At 47.2% G+C, this 23,447-nt stretch overlaps 3 protein-coding genes across 5 annotated transcripts in view; 2 read left to right on the top strand and 1 right to left on the bottom strand.

The window, feature by feature from the left end:
• The window catches only part of LOC128252522 (titin), a 36,564-nt gene extending 17,053 nt beyond the window's left edge, over positions 1 to 19,511 (top strand). The window contains exons 3-7 of one of the 2 annotated variants that reach the window (XM_052980298.1): positions 9,672 to 9,710; positions 10,583 to 10,780; positions 10,845 to 11,099; positions 11,230 to 18,823; positions 19,221 to 19,511. In XM_052980298.1, the coding sequence (XP_052836258.1) occupies positions 9,672 to 9,710; positions 10,583 to 10,780; positions 10,845 to 11,099; positions 11,230 to 18,823; positions 19,221 to 19,323 (8,189 nt within the window). In that variant the 3' untranslated portion in view covers positions 19,324 to 19,511. The remainder of the gene's footprint in view (positions 1 to 9,671; positions 9,711 to 10,582; positions 10,781 to 10,844; positions 11,100 to 11,229; positions 18,824 to 19,220) is intronic. The other variant, XM_052980299.1, reaches the window with a different exon arrangement.
• Positions 19,512 to 21,424: 1,913 nt separating this feature from the next.
• On the top strand, positions 21,425 to 22,666 carry LOC128252523 (beta-1,4-galactosyltransferase 7). Of its 2 annotated transcripts, XM_052980301.1 has the most exons (4): positions 21,457 to 21,475; positions 21,539 to 21,645; positions 21,708 to 22,329; positions 22,390 to 22,666. In XM_052980301.1, exons 2-4 carry the CDS (start codon positions 21,549 to 21,551, stop codon positions 22,637 to 22,639), a joined length of 969 nt encoding a protein of 322 aa, XP_052836261.1. In that variant the 5' UTR covers positions 21,457 to 21,475; positions 21,539 to 21,548; the 3' UTR covers positions 22,640 to 22,666. The 2 variants fall into 2 exon arrangements, with proteins under 2 accessions (XP_052836260.1, XP_052836261.1); XM_052980300.1 differs by having other exon boundaries at positions 21,425 to 21,645.
• LOC128252524 (ER membrane protein complex subunit 6) lies at positions 22,650 to 23,206 on the bottom strand. The gene is made up of 2 exons (XM_052980302.1): positions 22,988 to 23,206; positions 22,650 to 22,930 (listed from the first exon to the last, which is right to left on the bottom strand). The coding sequence occupies exons 1-2, from the start codon at positions 23,118 to 23,120 to the stop codon at positions 22,722 to 22,724; spliced, it is 342 nt and encodes a 113-aa protein (XP_052836262.1). The 5' UTR covers positions 23,121 to 23,206; the 3' UTR covers positions 22,650 to 22,721.
• Positions 23,207 to 23,447: the final 241 nt, after the last annotated feature.

Below are 23,447 nucleotides of genomic sequence, written 5' to 3' on the forward strand. Positions count from 1 at the left end.
TGGGTACTGGCACTGGTACTGGTACTGGCATTGGTACTGGCACTCCACGAAACCTGCATTCAGAGTTCTTGGAATTTTCATTAACACATGTCCGAAGCCCAAGCTGCATATGGAAATGGATCTCTGACAAAGAGGGAAATAAAGTGGTAAAGAATTTTTGTGAATGGGCGCGGAATGGGCCGTGGCGAGAACCCATGGTGTTTTTAAGCACAGATTGCCCCGCCGGGCTTTCTCACCTACTTATTGATTATTACAAACACACACAAGTCACACACAAATCGGTAACACTAACAAGCCGGGCCAACAAAACGGCCTAATGGACTTGGACTGCGAGATGGAGTTGGAGTTGGAGTTGGACTCCTCGTCGAGTTTGATGAACTCCGAGTTTCCCAGCAGGGCCTGGTAATTGAATTGTTCCATTATAGATGTGAGCATGACTCAACAGATACAGATACAGATATAGATACAGATACATTTGTATTTTCGACTAGTTCTAACTCCGCCGCCGACAGCTGCCAGCCATAAATCAATGGAACTAAAGCAAATGGCAGATGCTACACTATAGGTATACCCATATGATATGTGATGGTATTATAAAGTATACTTCACAACAAGTGGCATTTGCGTCATAACAAAAGCCCGATCGATAAATCGATCCATGCCAATTGTTTGCCCAGCCATCAACTCAGATATCCGAATCGTTTCGAGGGTTTACTGCGAGCCACAACTTATGCAATTTCATCTGGCCATCAAGTTCGAGCCTTAATTCAAGCTCAAGGTCGATAGAAACAAGCAGAAGATCCCAACCGGTAGCCAGCGCACACACATTATCATTATTTTATAAGCCACGAAGCGAAGACGGCAATTTCAATTTGGCTCTGGCTCATTTTTTGCGCAATGGGGCGTTTTCATCAATCAACTTCCAGAACGTGAGTTCATTTCTTGTTTTTCTCATGCTTATTAAAGCAGAATCTTGGGGAAAGAAAGAACACCTGATCTTCCATTGACACCTACACCATTGCGAACATGTGGTCAGTGAACCGCCCATCCGAAGCTATCCGATTTCCCCATCAAATATATTTTATGTGGCCCATTGCCTGTTTTTGTGATTTCTTAATTTATAACCAATTACAAAGGCATTAGTGCCCAGCACGAAGATCTTCAATATTTTTGTTTATTGCGCATATAAATCGCCGCTTTACGGGCCCCATCTTTATGGCAAGAATAGTATTTTGCGGAAGCATCTAACTTAAGATTCGATGTGCCTAATTAACTTGTATTAGCCAGGCTTCAAGCAGAAATTTAGGTACCTGTAAACATCATTATGGTTTGATATTAATTGCACGACCCGCTGATGTCATCAGCAGCATCATCCTCATCATCCTCATCATCGTCATCGTCTTTGGACCCTGGGCTTGGGCCAAAGCACAAGCGTTAATCAAGATCCAGTCATTGGCTTAGCCACGCGCATATAATTAACATTTCTGCCACGGACCAGGTTCAATGTCAAGTGGAAAGGCGGATCCGGCTTATCGGGCTTATCGTGTTAACCATTACACTACTAACCATGCCAACGGTTTGCTTTTGCGTTTGCGTTAGCGTTTGACCAGCTTCCTACTCCACCTCCTCGTAAATATTTCATATATGCAAACACCCTGACACCAGGGGCCATCCCCCCTCCATTCCATACCACACCATTCCATACATTGTCCAAGAGTCCAAGCTGTTTGCTGGGCAAACAAAAAACCGGCCAAAGTCGCTGACCATTGACCGATATGGCAATGTGGCGATGATGGCGATGATGGCGATGCCGAAGATCTGTGTTGGCTGCGGATGCGTGGCTGTAGAATTTCATAGCCACTTAGAAAACAAGTACGCCGGCCGGAGATCACGAACTTGCGGGCCAACCCGCACGAACCCCATGAAACGGGTCTCTCTGCGATTTGGGATTCGGGGATTCGGGGATTTGGCATCTGGTATCAAAAATCCCCGATCCCAAGACTCCCAAACGTGAGATTCGCCAACGGGGCGGAGAAACTTTCGACAGTGACACAATTAGAGATCCCCGCCCATCGACAGATCCCCCAATTGGCTCTCGTCTCGGCCATTAATAAGCATTTATGCTAAGCCCCCATACGACTTTCCTTTCATTTCATTTCATTTCATTTTGTTTAGTTTCGCTCGGCCCACCAACATTGCTTCCCCCAGAAAATGTCCAACTATTTGTCAAAATCGCGGCAGTGTGAAGTCAAATTTAAGCTTTAAATTATTCTGTGCACTGAAAACAGTTAGACACCTTTATTATTTGCTAATAATAAATATGGTAAGAAATGTAAAATTAGAGTTCCTTAGTAAAAACAATTTTTCTTTCTTAAAAAGCTGTTGTTAAAGCCAAGTTCTTAGAATAAGTCAGCTCTAAATCCATTTATTTGATTGTAGACTTTTCGCTGAGTGTTCCTGGCAAGTCGGCCGCCGGCTTGATATGATAAATTGACCATGGGCTCGAGACACTCATAAAAGACGCATTTGTACGGCTTAAATGCCCGTACACAGAGCCACTTAGTTAGCGCTGATCCGACCCACGCAAGTTGCTCTTTCTTTTGTATTTTTTTAGGGGGGGCGAGGGCAATGACCAGGCCGCCAAAGGGTTCCAAGTTTCAAGTTCCAAGTACCTTCGCTGCACTTGATTCTCCAATTAAATGGCCAGAAGCCATGGAGCAGCGTGTGAACCAGAATCCAGAATCCAGAATTCAGAATCCAGAATCGGAGGCGGAAACTTGGAAGGCAGTCAGCAGAGTGGCAGGCGGAGTTGTTTCTGATTTTATCAGCATTAAATTTCCGACTTCCTGCGACAAAATCGGGGGCTAATTTCATCTAAGTAAATAAGCTTTGCTTTGCGGCTCAACCGCCGGCAATTTGAAGTGTAACGGTTCGTGGTAGATCTACATCTACTTCTACTATAGATCCCCAGCCAAAATGGAATTACAATTGCAATTACACAATTTGGCTATTAACGCCTCGACTCTGGGGCTACACACCTTTCACCTTGACAATGAAATGGTTTCCGAATGATTGCTGTAATTTCTATTTGGCTTGGAGAAACCCACAATCCACCAGCCCAACTGGAAATGCAAATGAATATCTTGCTGTTTAGTAGAGCAAAACGCCGGCTATACGTAACACAATACACAAGTCGAGATTTCCCAGGCCGATACAGCACGATACAGACACCTTTATATTAAATCGTTTGTGTGGGGCTGTGGCAGTAGCTTTGGCTGTGGATGCCATAATCATGGCTCATATTATGTATGCTGATGCCGCTGCTGTTGTTGCTGCTGCTATTTCCCTATTATTGTTTGATGTCATTGAACTTGAACTTGTCGTGAATGCCGGCAAAACACCAAACAGCAAACACCACACACCAGTTGGCTATTTCTGTTTTGGCATTTTATGCAATTTCTCGGCGTGAATATGCTAATTCGGATTTGTATAGCACGTTGCCTGCCGGTCCAAAAACGTGTTCGAAATGTTAATTAAACGGCCAACACTGGTGGCTTTTATTCATATTTATGGCAATTAGCAGCCCCCTGACCCAATTTTCCATGTTGTCTCTGCTAATTGCCGTTTATGACGATCGTGGAGCTGGAACGGGATGGGATGGATGGGATGGATTTGACTGGACTCGGAATGAACCGCACCCTAGAATGCATTGCAAATGCCACTCGGCACTCAATTAGACATTCTCCCTGGCGCCAGCTGCTAATCGCTGTCTAAGATGCTAGGATAAGGTGGCCGGCACGCTAACAAGCCCAAAGACCAGACGATGATGGTTATGTAATGAAGATGCATACGCAGACGCAGGCGGACACCCATCTGACCAGTGCAAAAAACTTTTCGGTTGTGGTTCGCTGCTTGCCCAGAAGCTACACTGAGAAAGACACTACTTAATGGGTCTTCCCACGAGAACTTCTTAGACGCTTAGCTGGCATTACATATGATTACTCGTAAAATGTTTGTTTTACATGAACACAAACATTTAGAGGTGAAGCTCTGTGAAGTGCTGTTTAATTAGGTATTGTTAAATAGGTTTTGAGAAGAGGTGTGCACATTTTTTATTGCCTTACTGGAAAGACATTTCATAAAACTATCTATAAAAGAGGAACCAAAATGAAATGCCAAAACTAAAATGCAATTTAAAAGCGAATCTCAGGTAGCATTGCATGTTCTTAAAATGATTTTACATAAATATATATATTCTTTATTTAAATTATATACCTGAACACAAAAGTTTAGCTCATGTTCAATACACTATATTCACACCCTTACTGGAAATACATTTTTTTTAAAACAACTATTAAAGTGGACACAAAGTTAAAAACAATTTTTAACAATCGAGCCACAATTATTTATCAGTAGGTGTTCCCTTGACTTTCTTCTTTTAAATAATAAAGTAGAGATATTGATTTCAAAGACAACATGTTAGAATGTCTGAATTTGTGTATACTCTACTTATATTAGTTTAGACAAGACTAACAAAGTTGGCGTGCTAGAATTCATTTTGACACTATTGAGTCGAGAGCTTTTCGTACAACTAATGGTAATTAGCAAACATGTAGAGACGGGTAAAGATAGAAAGAAAGAAAGAGAGATTTATATCGCAGGTGCAATGACTTGGGCCGCCTGGAAGCGTTCTCTTTCAATCGTGAAACGTAACCCTAGCCCTAGCAGCTAGCCCTAGACCCTGGGTACTAGACTCATTCTAACGCCCGGCCGGGTTCAATAAACTAGCTGGCACCTTTACGCATGGCGGCCACAGACAGACCACCTCTCTATACAGCTCCTCCGATCCGATCCGATCCGAGACGGGATCTGCAAACTTCGAGACGGGTCATGCCAAGTCAGACGCTCTCGCCTGAACTAATACTTTGTATAATTATCGCCTTGCTGATCTTCTTCAGCACATGATGTATGGAGTGCCCGTGCGAGCTAGCTGGGCCATTGAGTTTTATAGCCTTCGGAGCTGGAGATGGAGCTGAAGTTGTGGGACAGAACACGCAGCTTTCTGCAAGCAGAAAGCAAGCAGAAAAGCAGCAACCTGCACTATCTCCGGTGTCCGATCATTAGCTAAATGCCATGCCAGCGTGGGAGGAGATACAATAGGCCAGATACGAATCGGCAGAGGAAGACCCAACCGGGAAACAAAAGTCAGCGAGCAATTAGCGCTCGGCATAGCACTTAATTGAATCGCTGTTCTTTTTTTTATTTTCTGTAGCCAGGAAGGACACAAAATCGTGAGAGTTTTTCCAGTGCAAATTAATAAACAGTTACGCATGCGCTGGGGAAAACTTGTTGCTGGCTGATTGCTGCTCGCTCCACGGAGGCATCCATCACCTGTCCATGGAGCAGCTCCGTCCAGCAGCCGTATCCGTATCTGTATCTGCATCCGTATCTGAGTCTGCATCGAAATCTCCCGTTGTTTGAGACTATTATTTCGGCAATTGCTGTAATCAATGCGCTGTTATCAATAACAGCTAGCGGAATAATAATTGAATGGGTAGCGTTTGTGAAGACTGCTTCCAGCTCCACCCATCTTTGCAGATTGGGGCCATAAGAATTGGTCGAAAATTGCGCAAACAAAATTATGATATATTTGCCTGCACTACTATCACTAGCAGAGATGCTCTGCAGACTGTGATTAGCTGGAGTCAGGGCGAAAATACTGACAGACAGACGGACAGATTGATTGTGGTAGAAGAACGGGCGGGGCCTTTATTAAAGCCATGCAAAAAGGCCATACAAAAACCATCAAAACAAATCAAAGACAGGACACCTGAGCACTCTAGGGCCCAAGGAGTATAGTGTATGGCAAAAAAGGAACTGTGGGAAAGAATGCCGGCAGAGTTTGACTCCTCCCTTAACTGCTTAATTACAGCGCCCAAGGCCAAACTCATTATTATCTATTAAGCAGTCAGGAATACTAGTTGCTAGTTGCTGGTTGCTAGTTGCTAGACCTGACAATCTGACAAACAGACGCTGACTCTCTAATGACATTGGGGAAGTTTTCAGGCAGAAAAGCCAGCAGACCAGCCAACCAGCCATAAATATGCATATGAGATGGGCTCGAGGAGCTGGAGATGGAGATGAAGCTGGAGCTGGAGCCCGAGCCTCTGCAATTACAATGTCCACATATAGACGGGCGGAATATTGCCCTAGCCTTGGTAATTGTTTCATATGCAAGAACAGCCTTCGACTGGTGCAATTTCATGGCATCCTCATCCGCATCCTCATCCTCTCCCATCCTCATCGCCATCCTCATCTCCATTCTCGGGCATCATGACCATCGGGCATAATTTACCAAGAAGGAATCATGATGGTCTCCTCCAGTTTGGTAATAAAACACAGCGTCACGCCAAGGTAGCGCCCTAGCCATCTAGCCTTCCTGCGCTTTTCTAGACTTTTTAGCCTTGCGCAACTGCGTCCAATTTGGCCGCAATCGAGGAGCAACAAAAGCAGCAGCAGCAGCAGCTTCGATGTCTACATTGCTACCTTGTCGCCGACATAATCATGTTAAATTACTCGCAAATTCATTTGGTAGTTGAGGCCTCCACCGCCGCCTTCAGTTGCAGTTTGCATTGTTAGGGCGCCTGCTGATGTTGCTGGTTGCTGATGTTGCTAGTTGCTAGTTGCTGGTTGCTAGTTGCTGCTGCCTGGCGGCTGCTTTCAGCATTGATGCATGGACATGATATGGGTTCGAGTTTGGTTTTGGGTCTGGGGAGTCTAGGCCGCACAGTCTGTGTGTGTGTGTTGTTAGCTTGTCGCTCACTCCATATTGATCTGTGCTCGGCATTATGGAAATTATGTGATCAAGGCCAGGGAAAATGGAAATTGTTTTCGCTGGAGGAGTCAGTCGTTTGGCAATTACAGATCGATTTATTGCCCCTCTGCCAAAGGCATTGTTTTTCTTCTCCTTTTTTTGTTTGGGCTGCATCTAATTAGAAGCCAGATAAACGCAGGCAGGCTGGGTGAGAAATTGTTTTAAGACCCAGTCGAAGAACTCCTCCTATTCCAACTTTTTTATTTTTCTCTAAAGAGAGGTGGGTGTGGTCAAGAAGTTGCTGATGTTGCAGCTGCAGAATAGCGGTAAAAAAAATAAAAAGCCAACGACAACGCATTTGGGGACAAACAACAAGCCGAGTCGAAGATTTGTGTTTATTTTGTAATCTTTGAAATATTTGTGGCATGGCAAATATTTTTACTCGCCTGCATTTCCGCATAGCCGTAGGCATGGGTATGGGTATGGGTATGGGGAAAGTATGGGACTATCAAGGGGAATATTTGGGAAAACTTCCACTTTTTCGCATCTGCCACAGGCGTCCAAGTCCACCTACAGCACTTAATAATAAAGCGTAACCAGCAAAAGGCGTGCCTAAGTTTTGTTTTGGGTTTGGGACTTGGCCAGAGAATCTCCCATCCCAGGGCAACCAAGTTAAGGCCAGAGCACCTAGGCCTACTTATGTAAGTAAGGCTCTGCTGCCAGTGCTTGTGGCTTGTATTTAATGGTTTGTGTACACATTTTTGCACACATGCGCGACGGGTCATTCAACTTTTCTGTGGCAGAAATCCATGGCCATGGTCAGGTGGGTGGGGGATCACTAGATGGAGAGGGAGGAGCCGGAGGAGCGGAGGCGGTGCGCGCGCGCTTTCCTAGAATAAACAAAATGCACGACTCTCGGCCAAGAGCCGCCAACAACTTTGGCTTTGGCCCGCTGCCGGGCTTCTTAAGCACACGAAGAAGCCGAGTTACTGCCGTAACACAGCGAAAAAAACCTATTCTTAAACGAGATATTAAGAAATTATTAAAAGGCTCGCCACATAATGGTATGCTATTATTAGTTAAAAAACCTCAAATAAAAGTTTGCTCTGTAAATAGCCCCCTACTTAAATGGTTTTTCAACCCAAAGCCTTTTAAAAACCAACTAATGTTTATATGATTTTAGTATCTTAAAAAGATTACTAAACAAATGGTTTAAATTGAAGAAAATTAAAATAAAAGAGTCAAATTTGTGTAATTCATTACCAACTTCTTTTTAAATGATTTAAAAATCTTTTTTATAACTCAAAGAGATTTAATCGCTCAGTGTGCTCTTGCTGCAACCACATCAACACCAGCAACATGCAGCACCAGCAGCACAAGCAGCACAAGCAGCAGCAACTTGGCTGACTAACTGACTAACTGACTGACTAACTGACTGACTGACTGACTGACTGACTGACTGACTTCTGTTTGTTGGACCGACACGACCATGTTTGATGTGTACCATAGTCATCATTATCATCATCAACTTGGCCAGCCAGTAAGCCAGTCAGTAAGCCAGTCAGTAAGCCAAGCCAGCCAGGAACTCAGGCTGGTCCCCATCATCAGCCGATCGTAATGATGATATATGTGTGGCTTGTTTTAGTTGTTGCACTTGCAGCAGCGCAGCAAAATTGTTGCATAAGTTTGCATTACAAGGTGGTGGCGGCAACTGAGGATTGTCTTGGTTGCTGGTTTTCCTTAGCAGTTGCTGCTGCTGGCCACATGATTGACTCCCATTGCCAAGTCCGCAGCCAAATTCTTCGCACTGCCAAGGCTCAAGTTCAGTCAAGTGTGGGGAGACTTACTTCCCTCATCCTTAACAGTTAATGTGTGAATTTTTATGCGTTGCCAGGCTCGGTCGTGTTGAGCTATGTTGTGCCGTGTTGTTCTTACCGCATAAAATGTAATTTACATCCGTTAGCTTCGAGTGAGATGGAGATGGGAGAGGCTCCTTCATTTTCTGCTACTCTCCATCGAAATTGCTACTCTGATTTGCGGCCAAATTCATGCTTATGAGCACTTGCCGTTAGAATTTCCATTGTTGTTTCGCCTGCAATTTGTTGCCAAATTGTATGGGTCAGGTTTTTTGCCTTTGCCTTCGATTTAAATGTGAATTCGGGATTCCAAACAAGCCAAGCCATGGGGAACGAGGCCCCCCAAGGTATGCGGAAAATAAAATGTGAAATATTCGAGAAATTTTCAACCCTTCATCCAGACGCAATTAATCAAAGTTGAGGCCGCCAGCCGTAATTCATAAAACAGCAATTTGTCAAATCATTTCTGCAGCAACAAGTGGTAGAAGCAGCAGCAGTAGCGACTGGCCTTCCTGGCCAACTGTCAGCTTAGACAATTTGTTTGAGCCATTTTTATAGGGGGAAAACAGTGTGGGACACACGCAGCCAGCTTTCTTGGCCATTTTTCCTGCTTCTAAAGTTGTTGTTGGCCGGTCTGCATTTTGATTATGTGGTAATAACACGTTGCATGCATACAGAGCCAAGATGTTCCTGCTGCTGCTGCTGCTGCAATTTGGTGTTGTTCCTAGCTCTTGGCTTTTAGACCCTGTTATCACGCTGGACAAGGCTATCAAGGCTAAAAAGAAAAACCTGGCCTACGCAGCAAAGCCCGGCCAATTGCAATTGCATGCTGGCACAATTAGAGTTCGGCATTCGCGCGCAATGGATAAATTAATTTATTATGGTCATAGCGATGGCTAACGGATATGTCCATCGTAAAATTCCCGCCATAATGGGGGAAATTGCAAGTATGGCATTTCATTAAATAATAAAGATTCCTTTTCTGCCTTTTTCCATTGCAGCCCCGGTCCAGGAATACACGGAGATCCAACAGTATTCGGGTAAGTCTGAGTCTGGGTCTTAGCCCACAAATCTGAGCGTGGAAGCAGATTAACGGACGGCCATAACCAACGACGAACAGGAGCCTAATAAAAGTGCATTCAGATTTTTTTGTTTTATGGTGATTACATTTTCGTTCGACCATGCGGAAGTGGACGATTTATGGCACTAGCCTATCCTGTTCGATATTAAATCCATCAACTTGATCGATTCGGAGCTTAATGGTTAATTAGCTACCCACTCGACATAAGCCGCTAATCGGGGCCCAATTATCAAGCCAATTAAAGTGAGGTGTGAAAAAGACACATGCCGAAGACAAATGGAAACATAAAGAAATAAGCGCTGCCTTCTTACGAGTTATGCTGGAAACGTGAGCGGGAGACTCGGACCCAAACAAAACGCCAGAGATTTCAATCAAAATACGGTCTAGCCAGTTCACAGTAGCTTAACGTGTTAATGATGTGAAATTTATTGCGGGTGAACGTCACTAAATTAGGCAGCAAGTCAGAAACACTGGACATACGACGTGCGCATAAATTTTAAGACTCAACACGACGACGACAACTACAACGACGACAGTTGACTTTTGTTTAACGACACTGATGAGCAATAAAATTTGTCTATAGCTGCACGTATTATGACAGCCGACTGGCGCTAAGCCCCGATTTATGGCCCGAACGACACAGTAGCACATATTGCAGGGAAAATCACATAAAAACTTGCATATAGATGCCCCGCTTGCATAACTAATGCCTGTAATTTATTAGCCAGAAGATGGGTTGCCATTGTCTGGGGCCTTTCGGTTCCCAGAGACAGCGGCCCAGATTACTAGTTCTTCACTCTCGAACTCTCCTATTCTTTCCTATTCTTTTAGAGGGCTGCTACTACAACTATGCGCACTATCAAGAAGGCGACCGCATCATGACCAATGAGCCGTGCCTGAACTGCACCTGCCACAACCGCATGCTGATGTGCTACCTGCGCGTCTGCCCCTTCACCAAGCCCATTGGCCACGACTGCATCGTGGAGAAGCGGGAGGACCAGTGCTGTCCCATCATCACCTGCCCAGAAGGTGAGTTCGCAGAGGAGTACGTTCTCTTCAGACCTGACCACTAATTGTTCTCCTTCTAATCCAGTGCCCGTGGATGTGCCCTACCATTCCCCCGAACCCGGTACCGAGCTGAGCATCCCCGAGAAGTTCGGCTGCAGCATCGAGGAGAAGTTCTACCCGGAGGGCGCCCAGGTGCCATCGAACCCCAACAAGCCATGCGAACTGTGCTACTGCATCAACAACCAAACCAAGTGCGTCATGCAGGAGTGCACTCTGCACGTGGACGGCTGTCTGCCCATCTACAACAAGGGATCCTGTTGCCCAGTGCGCTATAGCTGCGGTAAGTTACTAGCAAGCTAAAAAAAAATTAATATTTGAAGCGTAATAATATTATATTTCCATTATTTAAATTCATTACGCTTATTAACAAAAAAAAGTTCTTTACTCACAAATTACATTTCCTTTTGCAGACCATGAGAACGAGCTGGACTTTGTGGAGCAGTCAACCACTACGACAACGACCACTGTGCGCCCTACAACTGGATTCATCCTGGAAAGCACCATGACACCACCAACCACCACCGACTGCATCCACGATGGCGAGGTATACGCTGATGGAGCCTCGCTGAGGGGCAAGAATGCCTGCGAGCACTGCTACTGCATGCGCGGAGACATCGTGTGCGCCGTTCAGGAATGCGAGATGCCCATGATAGGGGCCGATGGAAAGTCCTGTCAAGCCATGCCAGCTGCCGAGGGCCAGTGCTGCCCGAGCAATTATGTCTGCAAGGACGATAGTGCCACCACCGAAATTATTGAGGTCACCACAGCGGAGAGTGTTACTTCGGTGCCGACCAAGGGACTCCATGCTGAGATTCCCAAGGAGGATGTGGATCTGCAGGAGCACATCGATGACGAGGAGAAGGTTCAGGATAAGGATAAGGACAGCGCTACCGATGTTCCCTCCGTGGAGCTGGGCAGCGGTGAGATTGAGGACGAAGACGAGGAGGAGAAGTTTAAGGCCACCACAGTTGCTCCAGTGCACGTCACGGACGAAAAGGACTTCTCCTTCGAGCCCGAATCCTCTACTGCTGGCATTGCCTCCGATTCCAGGATCGATGTGCCATCGTCTACCGAGGAACCCAAGGAATCGTCCACCGAAGCCATCGCCGAGGAGGAGATTCTCAAGATTGTCACCACTCCAGAGCCCGAGGGTAGCGGCGAAGAGGAAGATTCCAAGCCTGCTCAGATTCCCGAGCAGGAAGTCACTGAGGATGAACTCATCGAGGTCAGCACTTCCGCTCCAGCCAAGGCCAGTCCGGAGGAGGAAGTGGTCAAGGCCACCACCTCGGTGCCAACGGAAGAAGAGGACGTCGCTATGCCCACGCCAGCCGGAGAGCCTTCTTTGGAGGAAGGAAGCGGTGAAGAGGAGAAGGATGCCAAGGTCACAGCGGCTCCAGAGGAAACTCAAGAGGAGGCGAAGCCCACTACCGCACCAGTGGCAAGCGACGAAAAGGAGGAGGAACTCAAGCCCGCTGAGGGAAGCGGTGAAGAAGAGCAGGCAATCAAGCCCACTGGGGCTCCAGAGGATAGCGCTGAAGAGGACAAGGAAGTCGAACCCACTTCAGCTCCGACGGCAAGCGATGAAACTGAACAGGAAGCTACATCAGCTCCCGAGGAGAGTAAGGAACAAGAGGCAGGCAAGCCCACTCCAGTTCCGTCAGCCATCGATGATGTGGAACCAGCGAAGCCAACCGAATCCCAAGAGGAAGCCAGCAGTGAGGGTGAAGAGGACATCGTCAAGGGCACCACTCCTGCAGGAGAAACAAGCAGTGAGGTTGAAGAGGAGATTGTTAAGGAAACCACACCTGCCGAAGAAGCCAGCAGTGAGGGAGAAGAGGAGATCGTCAAGGGAACCACTCCTGCCGGAGAAGAAATCATCAAGGGGACCACTCCTGCCGCAGAATCCAGCAGCGAAGCTGAAGAGGAGATCGTCAAGGATACCACTCCAGCCGGAGAAGCCAGCAGCGAAACTGAAGAAGAGATCGTCAAGGGAACCACACCGGCCGGAGATGCCAGCAGCGAAGCCGAAGAAGAGATCATCAAGGCAACCACTCCTGCCGGAGAAGTCAGCGTCGAAGAGGAGATCATTAAAGCTACCACTTCAGCACCCAAAACCGGAGATAAAACTGAGAAGGAACCAGATTCTGCCACGAATGCTCCAGCGGAAGAAGTCGAGGACTTGGCCAAACCAACAACGCCAATTGCTGAGACCGAGGGAGAAGCCATTTCTGGAACACCCATTCCAACTGAAGATGTCAGTGCTGAAGAGGAGATTGTTAAGGCCACAACACCAAAGACCTTGGGAGAGCAGCCCCCATCTGCTGAGGACTCTACCGAGTTGCCAGTGGAAGAGGGAGATCTGCCCAGCTGGACAAGTGCCCCAACAATGGCCTCCTCGACCGAAGGTGTCCAGGATACTTCAGTTGCACCTGCACGAGCTGGCGATAAGGACGAAGCCGGAGTTACCGAACCCACTGCCGAGAAAGATGACAAAGAATCCGGAGAGGTTGAAGAGGATGCCACAGATCTGCCAGTCTATGATGCTGTCACGAGCACAACTGCCAAGACCACAGCCATCGAGAAGATGGAAGAGGAGTCCTCAACTGAAACAGCCGAAATCGAGTCCTCAACTAGTGCTCCCGTTGACAAACAGGAGGTGCCAGACAAGGATCAGAAGGATGAGGATGTTGCGCAGACAGGCACTGAACTGCCGGCTAAATCTGACATTGTGCCTACCAGTCAGCCCGAGACCAGTGATGAAGCCGCCACAGATAAGCCAACCTCCGTATACCTGCCACCTGCCGGAGATAAGGATTCTACCGAAGATGAGCCCTCTGCGACTGAACCCTCTGTCCAAGAACAGGAGCCATCCAAACAAGTGCCCCAGCCTATTCCATCCAGCAGTCCTGCCACAGTTGACAATCGCAACGACTTCGAGGAGTCGGAGAAGACCACCCAGCCGCCTAGTAGCGAGGATCAGCCCCTGCCCGCCATGGATCTGCCCGCCGTCATTCCAGGCGAAGGTGACTGCCTGGTGGAGGGCAATACCTATGCCAACAACACCATTGTACCCGCCACCGCTCCCTGCGATGTGTCCTGCAGATGTGTCAGCAGCCTCGTGGCCTGCCAACAGATGGAGTGCAAGTTGCCCGAGAACCTGGAGAAATGCACCGTGGCTGCCGATCTTGTGGATGGTTGCTGTCCCACTTACAACTGCGATGAGAGCATTGAAAGCGTCGAGAAAGAGCAGGACTCCACTGCCAAGCCCGACGACAAAATCGATGAGGATGTCTCTGAGATCAGCACCGAGGAAATTCCCAAGGACGTTATCATGCCTACTGGCATTACTGAACAGCCTCTTTCTCATGTCAAGCCCGATGAAGAAGAGATCCAGCCAGTGACCTCAGTTCCTATCCAGGTTGCTAAATCTACCACTGCTAGGACTGATAAGAAACCAGTGGAAACCTCCACTGAAACCGTTGAGGATGAGAAACCAATTGATGAATCCGAGGACAAGAAACCAGTTGATGAATCCGAGGATAAGAAACCAGTTGATAAGGAACCCAAGCCTGAGGACGAGAAGAAGACAGACGATGATTTCGTGGCGGCCACGGAGCAGCCAGAGGCTTCAACTCCCTCCCACTTTGCCGACGATGCCGAGAAGGAGACTGAAGACAAACTGGTCATCACAGTTGCTCCCTTTGAAGAAACACCCAAGCCGGTCGATGAAAAGATTCCTACTGAGCCAGAGCCAATTCCTGATGACGAAGTCCTTGCCAGTACTGCTCAACCCGAGAAGGAGATGCCAGAGCCCTCTACTGAACTACCAACTTCTGATACCGACAAGAAACCAGAGGCGGAGGAACCAGCTCCAGCTACCCAGGCACCAGAGTCTGACAAGGTTCCCGAAGTTTCAACCAGTGCTCCTATTGGAGATGAGATTGAAGGATCTGATAAATTCACAACCGTTTCTCCATCGAAGGGTGCTGCTTCTGACGAAAAGGAAACTGCTGGTGATGAAGATATCGTTCTTGCCACCTCTGTGCCCATTGAAAGTGAAGATAGTACTGATAAGCCAGCCGAGCACGGACATAAACTACCCACACAGCCAGAGGAGAAACCAGTCGAGGAAGAGTCCTCTACTGAGACTGATATCAGCACTGAAGCAAGTGTTGAGGGTGAAAAGGAAACCGCTGATGAGACTTCAGAGTCCGACAATGAAATCAAGAGCGCTGCTACTCCTGCTCCCGCTTCTGCTCCTGCCCCTGAATCTGCTGATGAGGACAAGACTCCAAGCACCGAGCAAACTGTCGAGGCCGAAAAGGTCACCACCGTTGCCTTACCGGTTGGCGATGAAGAGGTGGAACTTTCTGCCGCAACCACAACCCCTGCTCCAACGAAGGATGAAGCTGAACAGAAACCAGTCGAAGGTGAACAGAAACCAGAGAGCCCAGTTGATGATGGACAAAAGCCCATTGAAGACGAGACCTCTACAGCTACTTCAGCTGAAAATGAGATCGAGCCTGACACCGATCGTGAAACCACTGCTGCTCCTACTAAGGAAGAGTCTGTTGAACCCTCCACTGGAGCTCCTGCCTCTGATGAGAGCAAGGAAATCCCTGAATCTGAAGTTCCCACAACTGTGGCTCCTGCTGGTGAAAAGATTCCTTCAAGTAGTATCACTCCCGATGAGGAACCCACTGCCACTTCTGCTCCTACTGCCAAGCCGGACGAAGATGTAGAAAAGGAAACCGAAACTGAAGCGCCTACACCCATTACTGATTCCTCTGAGGAACAAGATAAGGAAGCATCCACGGATCAGACGCCACCTCAGGTCGCAGAAGAAAAACCTGAAGCTCCCGCCAAGACTCCAGAGGAGGAAACCACTGAAACTACAGCACCAACGTTCGTTGATGAGGTGCCGGTTGTCCAGAGACTGCCCGGAGAGGTACTTGCTGAGATTCCGCAATCCTCCAATGAAGCCGATATTGCAAAGGAAGACGAAACCAGTGCTGCACCAAGCATTGGTGAGATGGAACCTGCTGTCACCTCTATTCCATCAGTTGAAATCGATCAGGAAGCCACCACTGTTGCGCCTTTCTCTGAGAAAGATGAAGGGCCAACTGAGGAGGAGAAACCAACTGCAGAAAAGAAACCTACTGAGGAGGAGAAACCAACGGATGAAGAGAAACCAACTGGAGAAAAGAAACTTGCTGAGGAGGAGAAACCAACTGGAGAAGAGCCGCCATCTGAAGAAGAGAAGCCCACGGAACAGGAGATATCAACTGAGGCACCAGCCAAGATTAATACACCAGAAGATAAGCTTGAAACCCAGGCTACTTCTACTGATGGTCCCGAGGAAGGATCTACAGAATCGGTCGAAGAAATCGCGTCATCGACTGAAGCAACTGCTGATGAGCAGCCCGAAGACAAACAGCCCTCGTCTACGGCACAGGCACCAGTTGAAAAGATTCCCGAAATCTCCACCGAACTGCCAGCTGAACCAACCATTGCTCCCGTTGCCGCAGATGAAGAGAAGGTTTCCTCTGCGTCCAGCGAAGAAGACGAGATTCCAGAGGTCACTACTGCCTCTCCTGCAGGAGTTGATGACACCAAGGAAGTGGCACCACCTTCCAAAGAGAAGGCACCCGACTCTAAAGACAAGCTACCCATGGACGAGAAGGAGAAACCTGAGTCTGCGACCCAAGTTCCCGATCTGGCTGCTGGTGGAGATATCGAAAAGGAGGAAGATGTTACTCCATCTCAGGAGGAGGGAGATGAAATCAAACCAACAATCGCCCCTGCTGCTGAAAGTCCCAAGCCTTCCGAAAAGGAACCCGCACTGGATGAACAAGAAGTGGAGTCCACAACTAAGCCTAAATCTGATGAACAACCCATTGATGAGACTGTATCTGCCACTTCTGGACCCATCGATGAGGCTTCCACATCTGGTCCTGCCAAGGAAGAATCCAGCACCCATTCTCAGGAGAAGGAGGATATTGATATCACTACCAATGCTAGTCCAGCCTTGCCTGCTGTCCAAGAAGATGACTCAAAGGGTGCCGTCACTGTGCAACCAATTGTCGATGATATGGAAGTTCTTGCTCCTCAGGACGGTTCCAAGACCAGCATTGATGTGTCCACCGATTCTCCCATTGCCGAAAAGGATGAGGCTCCAGTGTTATCCAGCACAGTTTCTCCTGCATTGCCAGCTGCTGACTCTTCTGCTGATTCTACCACTCCTTCAGTGGATCTTCCTTCTGCCGAGGAGATCGACACGAAGCCCATGGAAGAAGTCATGTCCCAGACTATTGCCCCGCATGCCGCCGATGAGTCTGCGTCCACATCCACCGAGGACGAAGACCAGTCTCCCATTACTGTGTCTCCTCAGGATGCTGACAAGACTCCAGTTACCGTGGCTCCCCAGGATGCTGATAAGACTCCAATCACAGAAACTCCCCAGGATGCTGATAAGACTCCAAGCTCAGAGGCTCCCCAGGATGCTGATAAGACTCCAAGCTCAGAGGCTCCCCAGGATGCTGATAAGACTCCAAGCTCAGAGGCTCCCCAGGATGCTGATAAGACTCCAAGCTCAGAGGCTCCCCAGGATGCTACTGAATCTCCTCAAGATGCAGATAAGATTCCAGTCACAGTGGCTCCTCAGGCTGCTGACGAAACTACGGCTACAGCCACTGCTGCTCCCTTGGATGAAGACAAGATTTCAGCGACAGCAGCTCCCTTGGATGAAGAGAAGATTCCAGCCACTTCAGCTCCTACGGATGATGAAAAGATTCCTGCTACAGTTGCTCCAGTTGCTTCCGATGTGGAGCCAAGCACCGAGCAGCCTTCTGCTGCTGAGGATGTTGGTGAAGAGAGCACAGAACCAGCTGTCGATGATGCCGAGGATACTACTGATGAGCCCAAGGCTGATGCCAAACTGAAGCCACCCACTCCGGCTCCTGCCGTTCCATCCGAATCTCCAGTCACAGAGTCGGAGATTGTGCCCGAGACTGCAGCTCCAGAAATTGAAAAGGAGGAGGTGCCAGAGAAGGCCACGGAACAACCAGAACTGGAGGAGGAGGTGCCAGAAAAGCCCACAGAACAACAAAAACCAGAGAAGGAGGTGCCTGAGAAGACCACGGAACAGCCAGAGGCGGATGGCGAGAAGACCACTCCGGAGCCGGTAGTGAAGCCCAGCTTGGATTCCACCGAGGAGGGTGAAGAGTCTGTTGAGTCTGAGGAGGAGCATGCTCCAGTTACGGAAGCAGCTGGAAAGGAGGAAGAGAGCAAGGAGACCGAAGAAGAGCCTGAGGTACCCGCCGTTGTCTCTGAGATTACTAAGCCAAGTGAAGAGGCTGTCACCACCAGCACTGTGCACCCACTGTTCTCCCACCTGCCCAGTAGTTCCACTCAGAAGCCAGCCATTGATGACCGAGTGGGCGAGGAGGATGATGAAGAGAACACCACCGAGAAATTGAGTAGTTCCAGCACCAGCAGCACCACCACAGAGGCTCCAGCGACCACGACGACGATGGCCAGCCAACAGCAACAGCCCATCACTCCACCGCCCTACGGCCACGGCCACGCCCCCGAGTACGAGGACGAGTACGATGAGGAGGAGGTCTTCGGACCCGGAACTTGCCGCTATGCCGGCAAGCTGTACGTGTCCGCCCAGCAGATTCCACGTGACGATCCATGCGACTTCTGCTTCTGCTTCCGAAGCGACATCATCTGCCTGCAGCAATCGTGTCCGCCGCCAATCGCCGGCTGCCACGAGGAGCCCATCTCCGGCTTCTGCTGTCCGCGCTACGAGTGCCCCGTTTCGATGGCCGCCGTGTTGAACATCACCACGAGCACGACCACCACCAGCACCACCCTGCCGCCCCACTTCCTGCACTACTCGCACGGCGAGGCGGTGAAGCACACCGGCTGCCTGATCAACGGTCGATCCTACCGCGTGGGCGAGCAGATCGAGTCCACCAGCGGACCCTGCATCAGCTGCACGTAAGTACAAGCAAAGGGAACTAGCAGGGTTTGAAAATGATTCAATGCTTTAACAGTGCTGTTGCTGTGCAAGCAAAGTAAGATCAGCGAAAGCGGAAGTATTGCTTCCGATTTTGGACAGTAAAGCAAGACCCGACTGTTTACTCAAATAGTCGAAGCAAAAGCATGCTTTTACAGCAAAGAAAAACAAACAATGCATTATTTTTAATTTACATTGTTTGCTTTTAAAGTCGAAACAAAAGCATGCTTTATTTGTAATGTACATTGTATTGCTTTTGCTTTGCTTTCATTTAAAATGTTTGTCGAGCACAGATTAAGGTGATTTTCAAACCCCACTTATAAAGAACACCAAGTCAACTGATTCAACATTAACCTGGATAACTTTTACCCATTTCAGTTGCGGCGGCGACGGCAAGATGAAGTGCGATCCCCAGCAGTGCGTCCCCGAACCCACCATGCAGCAGGTGATGGCCGCCGTGGTGTCGGGACGCAAGAGATGAACCACCAGCCATGCTCACTAAATATAATTTAACTAATTCTTAAGCACTGCAGACAACAATCACGAACCGACGAACCACAACCACAACCAGAACCAGAATCAACCAGCCCAGATAGCACCACTCGCCAACTAGCAGCAATAGCAATAGAGATCACTTATATAGCCCGAAACCAGAAACAGAATCTCGAAATCGGAATCGAAATAGAATAGGTGCCAAAAGCAATAGTTAACCAGGACCAGATGCAATAGTGTTAATTTTGGGATTGCCGACACACATTCGCACCCTTTCAATTGGATTACGGCCAGCCCACTTGTTTCGGATTAGGTTACGGTGACGAAGCAACCAGTGATATTGTACTGTATACATAGTATAGGTGCAATTAATTTAGACGCGCTCACTTAAAACGATTACTTATTTGTATGTGTACTAGTATTTTGGGCTTGTGACCCTAGTGACAGGACATATAGCCAACAGCATATAGCAGCCGACGTAGCGCGTGCCTTGTAAGGTCGTTCATTGTGTGTCCGCCGTGCCCGCCATACAATCGCTTTCAGGAGACTCTCAATCAAGCACCCAAACACAAACACCACATATGTATAGCGAATATATTCCGGATCCGGATCAACCGCAATCAATGGCGTTACGAAGCCACGGCATTCGCCCGCCGGACCGGATTCTAAACTTGCTAATCTGTATCCGTCCGGCGGCTCACTCTTCTCCAATGCGCTTTTATAGTATTTTAGTCACCTTATTTTAAACATTATTATTTTTGTGTATAATTGTTGCTTCTAGTCTTCTTTTGTTGCAAGAGCAACGGAATCCGCCTGTAACACGCGCACACAACCCGATTGATCGATTTGTAATCAAATCAGATCAGATTAGATCAAATCGGATCGGATCGGACCAGTTGAATATCAAATTGAGTTGAGTTGAGTTGAGAAACTGTATCTTCTATGAACTATTCCAAGCTTTTATACTTTTATATACAAAAAATACGTGTAGAGTGGAGAAACGAACGAACTAGTTTTATAGCAATTTTACAAACGAACGCACAAATTGCATAGTTTTTAACGGATTGAATTTGTACTTCGCCCGCTGCACCTCGAAATGAAAATGAGGTGGCCAAACCGTGTAGTCTACATAGAATTTTAGATCAACTAAAACGGAAACGGAAACTAAAAATACGGAACCGAAAGAAGGAACACACTGTTCGGCTATGGCTACTGCTCGACTGACTGAAAATCACCCAGAGCGGGAAGGAGTTAACTTTGTAAACTATTATTTTTTAACGCCAGCTGCCGCGCTGGCTATTATACTTTATTAGAACGAAAGGCCCGGATTTTCAGTCACTTGAGCTATAGCAATACGCCGTAATCTTGAAGCGTCTCATCCACGCCGAATGAATACGAACATCAATTAGATTTATATAATCTCTAAATATAGTTGTAGCCCTAAGTATTTAATTTTAAAAATAAATAAATAAATTTTAATTTAGATCTTATTTATTTGATATGTCTTTTAAGAACAGCTCTTGTGTTTCCATACCTTATCATAATTTATATGCAGCTATTCTTTGTAATCTAATAAATAAATACAACGCTTTTTATTGAAATGTATAACGGGAATATTTTTTGAAGCTAAATGAGATAGATTATGGGTACTATTTATTTTGTAAGTAATTGCTATTGAAAGTTAAGTAATTAAAAGTAATAAGCGAAATGAAGGGGCAAAACATTTTTTGGAAAATATACAATGAAATCGCTTTTTGCTTTACAACACAGAAAATCTAATCCAATATTTTTTAGTTAGAAGTTATTGGTTTACCCCATTTACCACTTCGCTGCTGGGTAAAAGATAGAGCCTAGCTATAATTGCCCAGTTTTTAATATATCTCATTAAACAACAAACAAATATATATTTCCGTTGTCATTTTACGCTTAAACTGGTATTTCTAACGACTCCTGCTAAAGAAATATTTATGTATATAATCCATCAATCATAAATCATTTATATTTTGGATAAACAAATTTATTTTGAAAATAAGATTCTTTTTACTCACCATACTGTATAAGACTTTGATGTTTCCATTCTGCAATGTGTGGTATTTTTAAACAGTTCAGCAACGTTCACACTTCTAGCCGGCTGCCAATAAGTGTTTGATATTTTCCGCTTATGGCCTGAACCCTTTTTAACCACTGGACTTCTCTATATATAGGCTCCTCCAAATGGTGAATATATCCACCATTAACTGGCTCTTCGTATGCGGCCTGTCCTTCTGCCTGGGCGGGATTGCGGTGCTCAGTTTTATGCCCCTGGGCTCGGGTGCGTATGCGAAATTTGAAGACCCGGCTAAAAATACTGACCAGCCATGGCTCTTTTTATAGACTGTGTCTGTCCGTTGTCCAATCCGCTGGCCAAGCTGACGGGCACCGGAGGAGGAGTTGCTGTGCAAAAGGAGCTCTTGGCAGAAAAGCTCCACCAGCATCCCCATGACCATGGTGCCTCCGCGCACAAGATGGCCCTGCTGGTTCCCTTTCGGGATCGATTCGAGGAGCTCCTCCAGTTCGTGCCCCACATGACCGCCTTCCTGCGGCGCCAGGGCGTGGCGCATCACATCTTCGTGCTGAACCAGATGGACAGGTTCCGCTTCAATCGCGCCTCACTCATCAACGTGGGCTTTCAATTTGCCAGCGATGTGTATGACTACATAGCCATGCACGATGTGGATCTGCTGCCCTTGAATGACAATCTGCACTACGAGTATCCCAGCAGTCTGGGCCCGCTCCACATTGCCGGACCCAAGCTGCATCCGAAGTACCACTACGAGAACTTCGTGGGTGGCATACTGCTGGTGCGGCGCGAGCACTTCCAGCAGATGAACGGCATGTCCAACCAGTACTGGGGCTGGGGACTGGAGGACGACGAGTTTTTCGTGCGGATCCGGGATGCAGGACTGCAGGTGACGCGGCCACAGAACATTAAGACTGGCACTAACGATACATTTAGGTGAGAATAGATCTCCAGTAAATAGTATAACAGGTGTATTTACTACTATTATCCCTTCAGTCATATCCACAACCGCCATCATCGCAAGCGGGACACTCAAAAGTGCTTCAACCAGAAGGAGATGACCCGCAAGCGGGACCACAAGACGGGCCTGGACAATGTCAAGTACAAAATACTCAAGGTGCACGAGATGATCGTTGACAAGGTGCCGGTGACCATCCTCAACATTTTGCTCGATTGTGATCATAATAAAACGCCGTGGTGCGACTGCTCCGGAACGGCAGCAGTTGCCTCGGCGGTACAAACCTGATGAAAATGGGTTGTGTGTTAAACCAAAGATCCTATGTTTATTTCGCTATATATGTGTTGTGTGTTTTGCAAATGGGCTAGTGCTAGTACACGTGAACCATGCCGTAGAGGAATGTCCAGAAGAGCACGTAGGTGCAAAGGCCGCCCATGAACTGGTTGGTCAGCAGATTTCTGCGGTTGATGAAGAACTTGCGCCACTGGGTTCCCGACTTGAGGAGCACCAGGATCCAGAGCACGAACACGGACAGGAAGTAGAATAGGAAGCCCAGGGTTCCGCTCAGTCCAAGAATACCTGCAAATTGCGGGGAAGTTAATTCAGCTGTTCCGATCACAAATTAGGGCCAATTACCAGCAGCGCAGCCCGAAATGGCGGCCATCGATGTCCGGCAATACTCCACGGCGGATATGTTGTTCCGGATGGCGCCCTCGCTGTAGGCGATAATCTCCCCCGTCTTGGACTGTGTGGTCTTCACTCGGTTCATTTTAATTGATTAATTTTTATTTTATTTTCTAGCAAAATCTCCGGCTGCAAGCTCTGATTGTTAAATCGATAGGCAGTGACGATGACCGATAAATGCTCACTGGAAAAAAAGTCACGAATATTTCAATACAATGTTAATTTAATTCAATTGAAGTAAGCTATTTATATTTTATATTATTAAACTTTAAACACCACAAGGAATTCTTTAACTAGTTTTGAAAACGTTTTACTTCATGGTTATAAAATGCTGACACTTATATATAGAAATTTGAATTTACAACCATGAGGCCCAAAATATACAAACCTTGAAAATAAATATTATAACAAT

This window comes from Drosophila gunungcola, chromosome 3R, assembly GCF_025200985.1.
Source record: "Drosophila gunungcola strain Sukarami chromosome 3R, Dgunungcola_SK_2, whole genome shotgun sequence".
NCBI lineage: Eukaryota > Metazoa > Arthropoda > Insecta > Diptera > Drosophilidae > Drosophila > Drosophila gunungcola.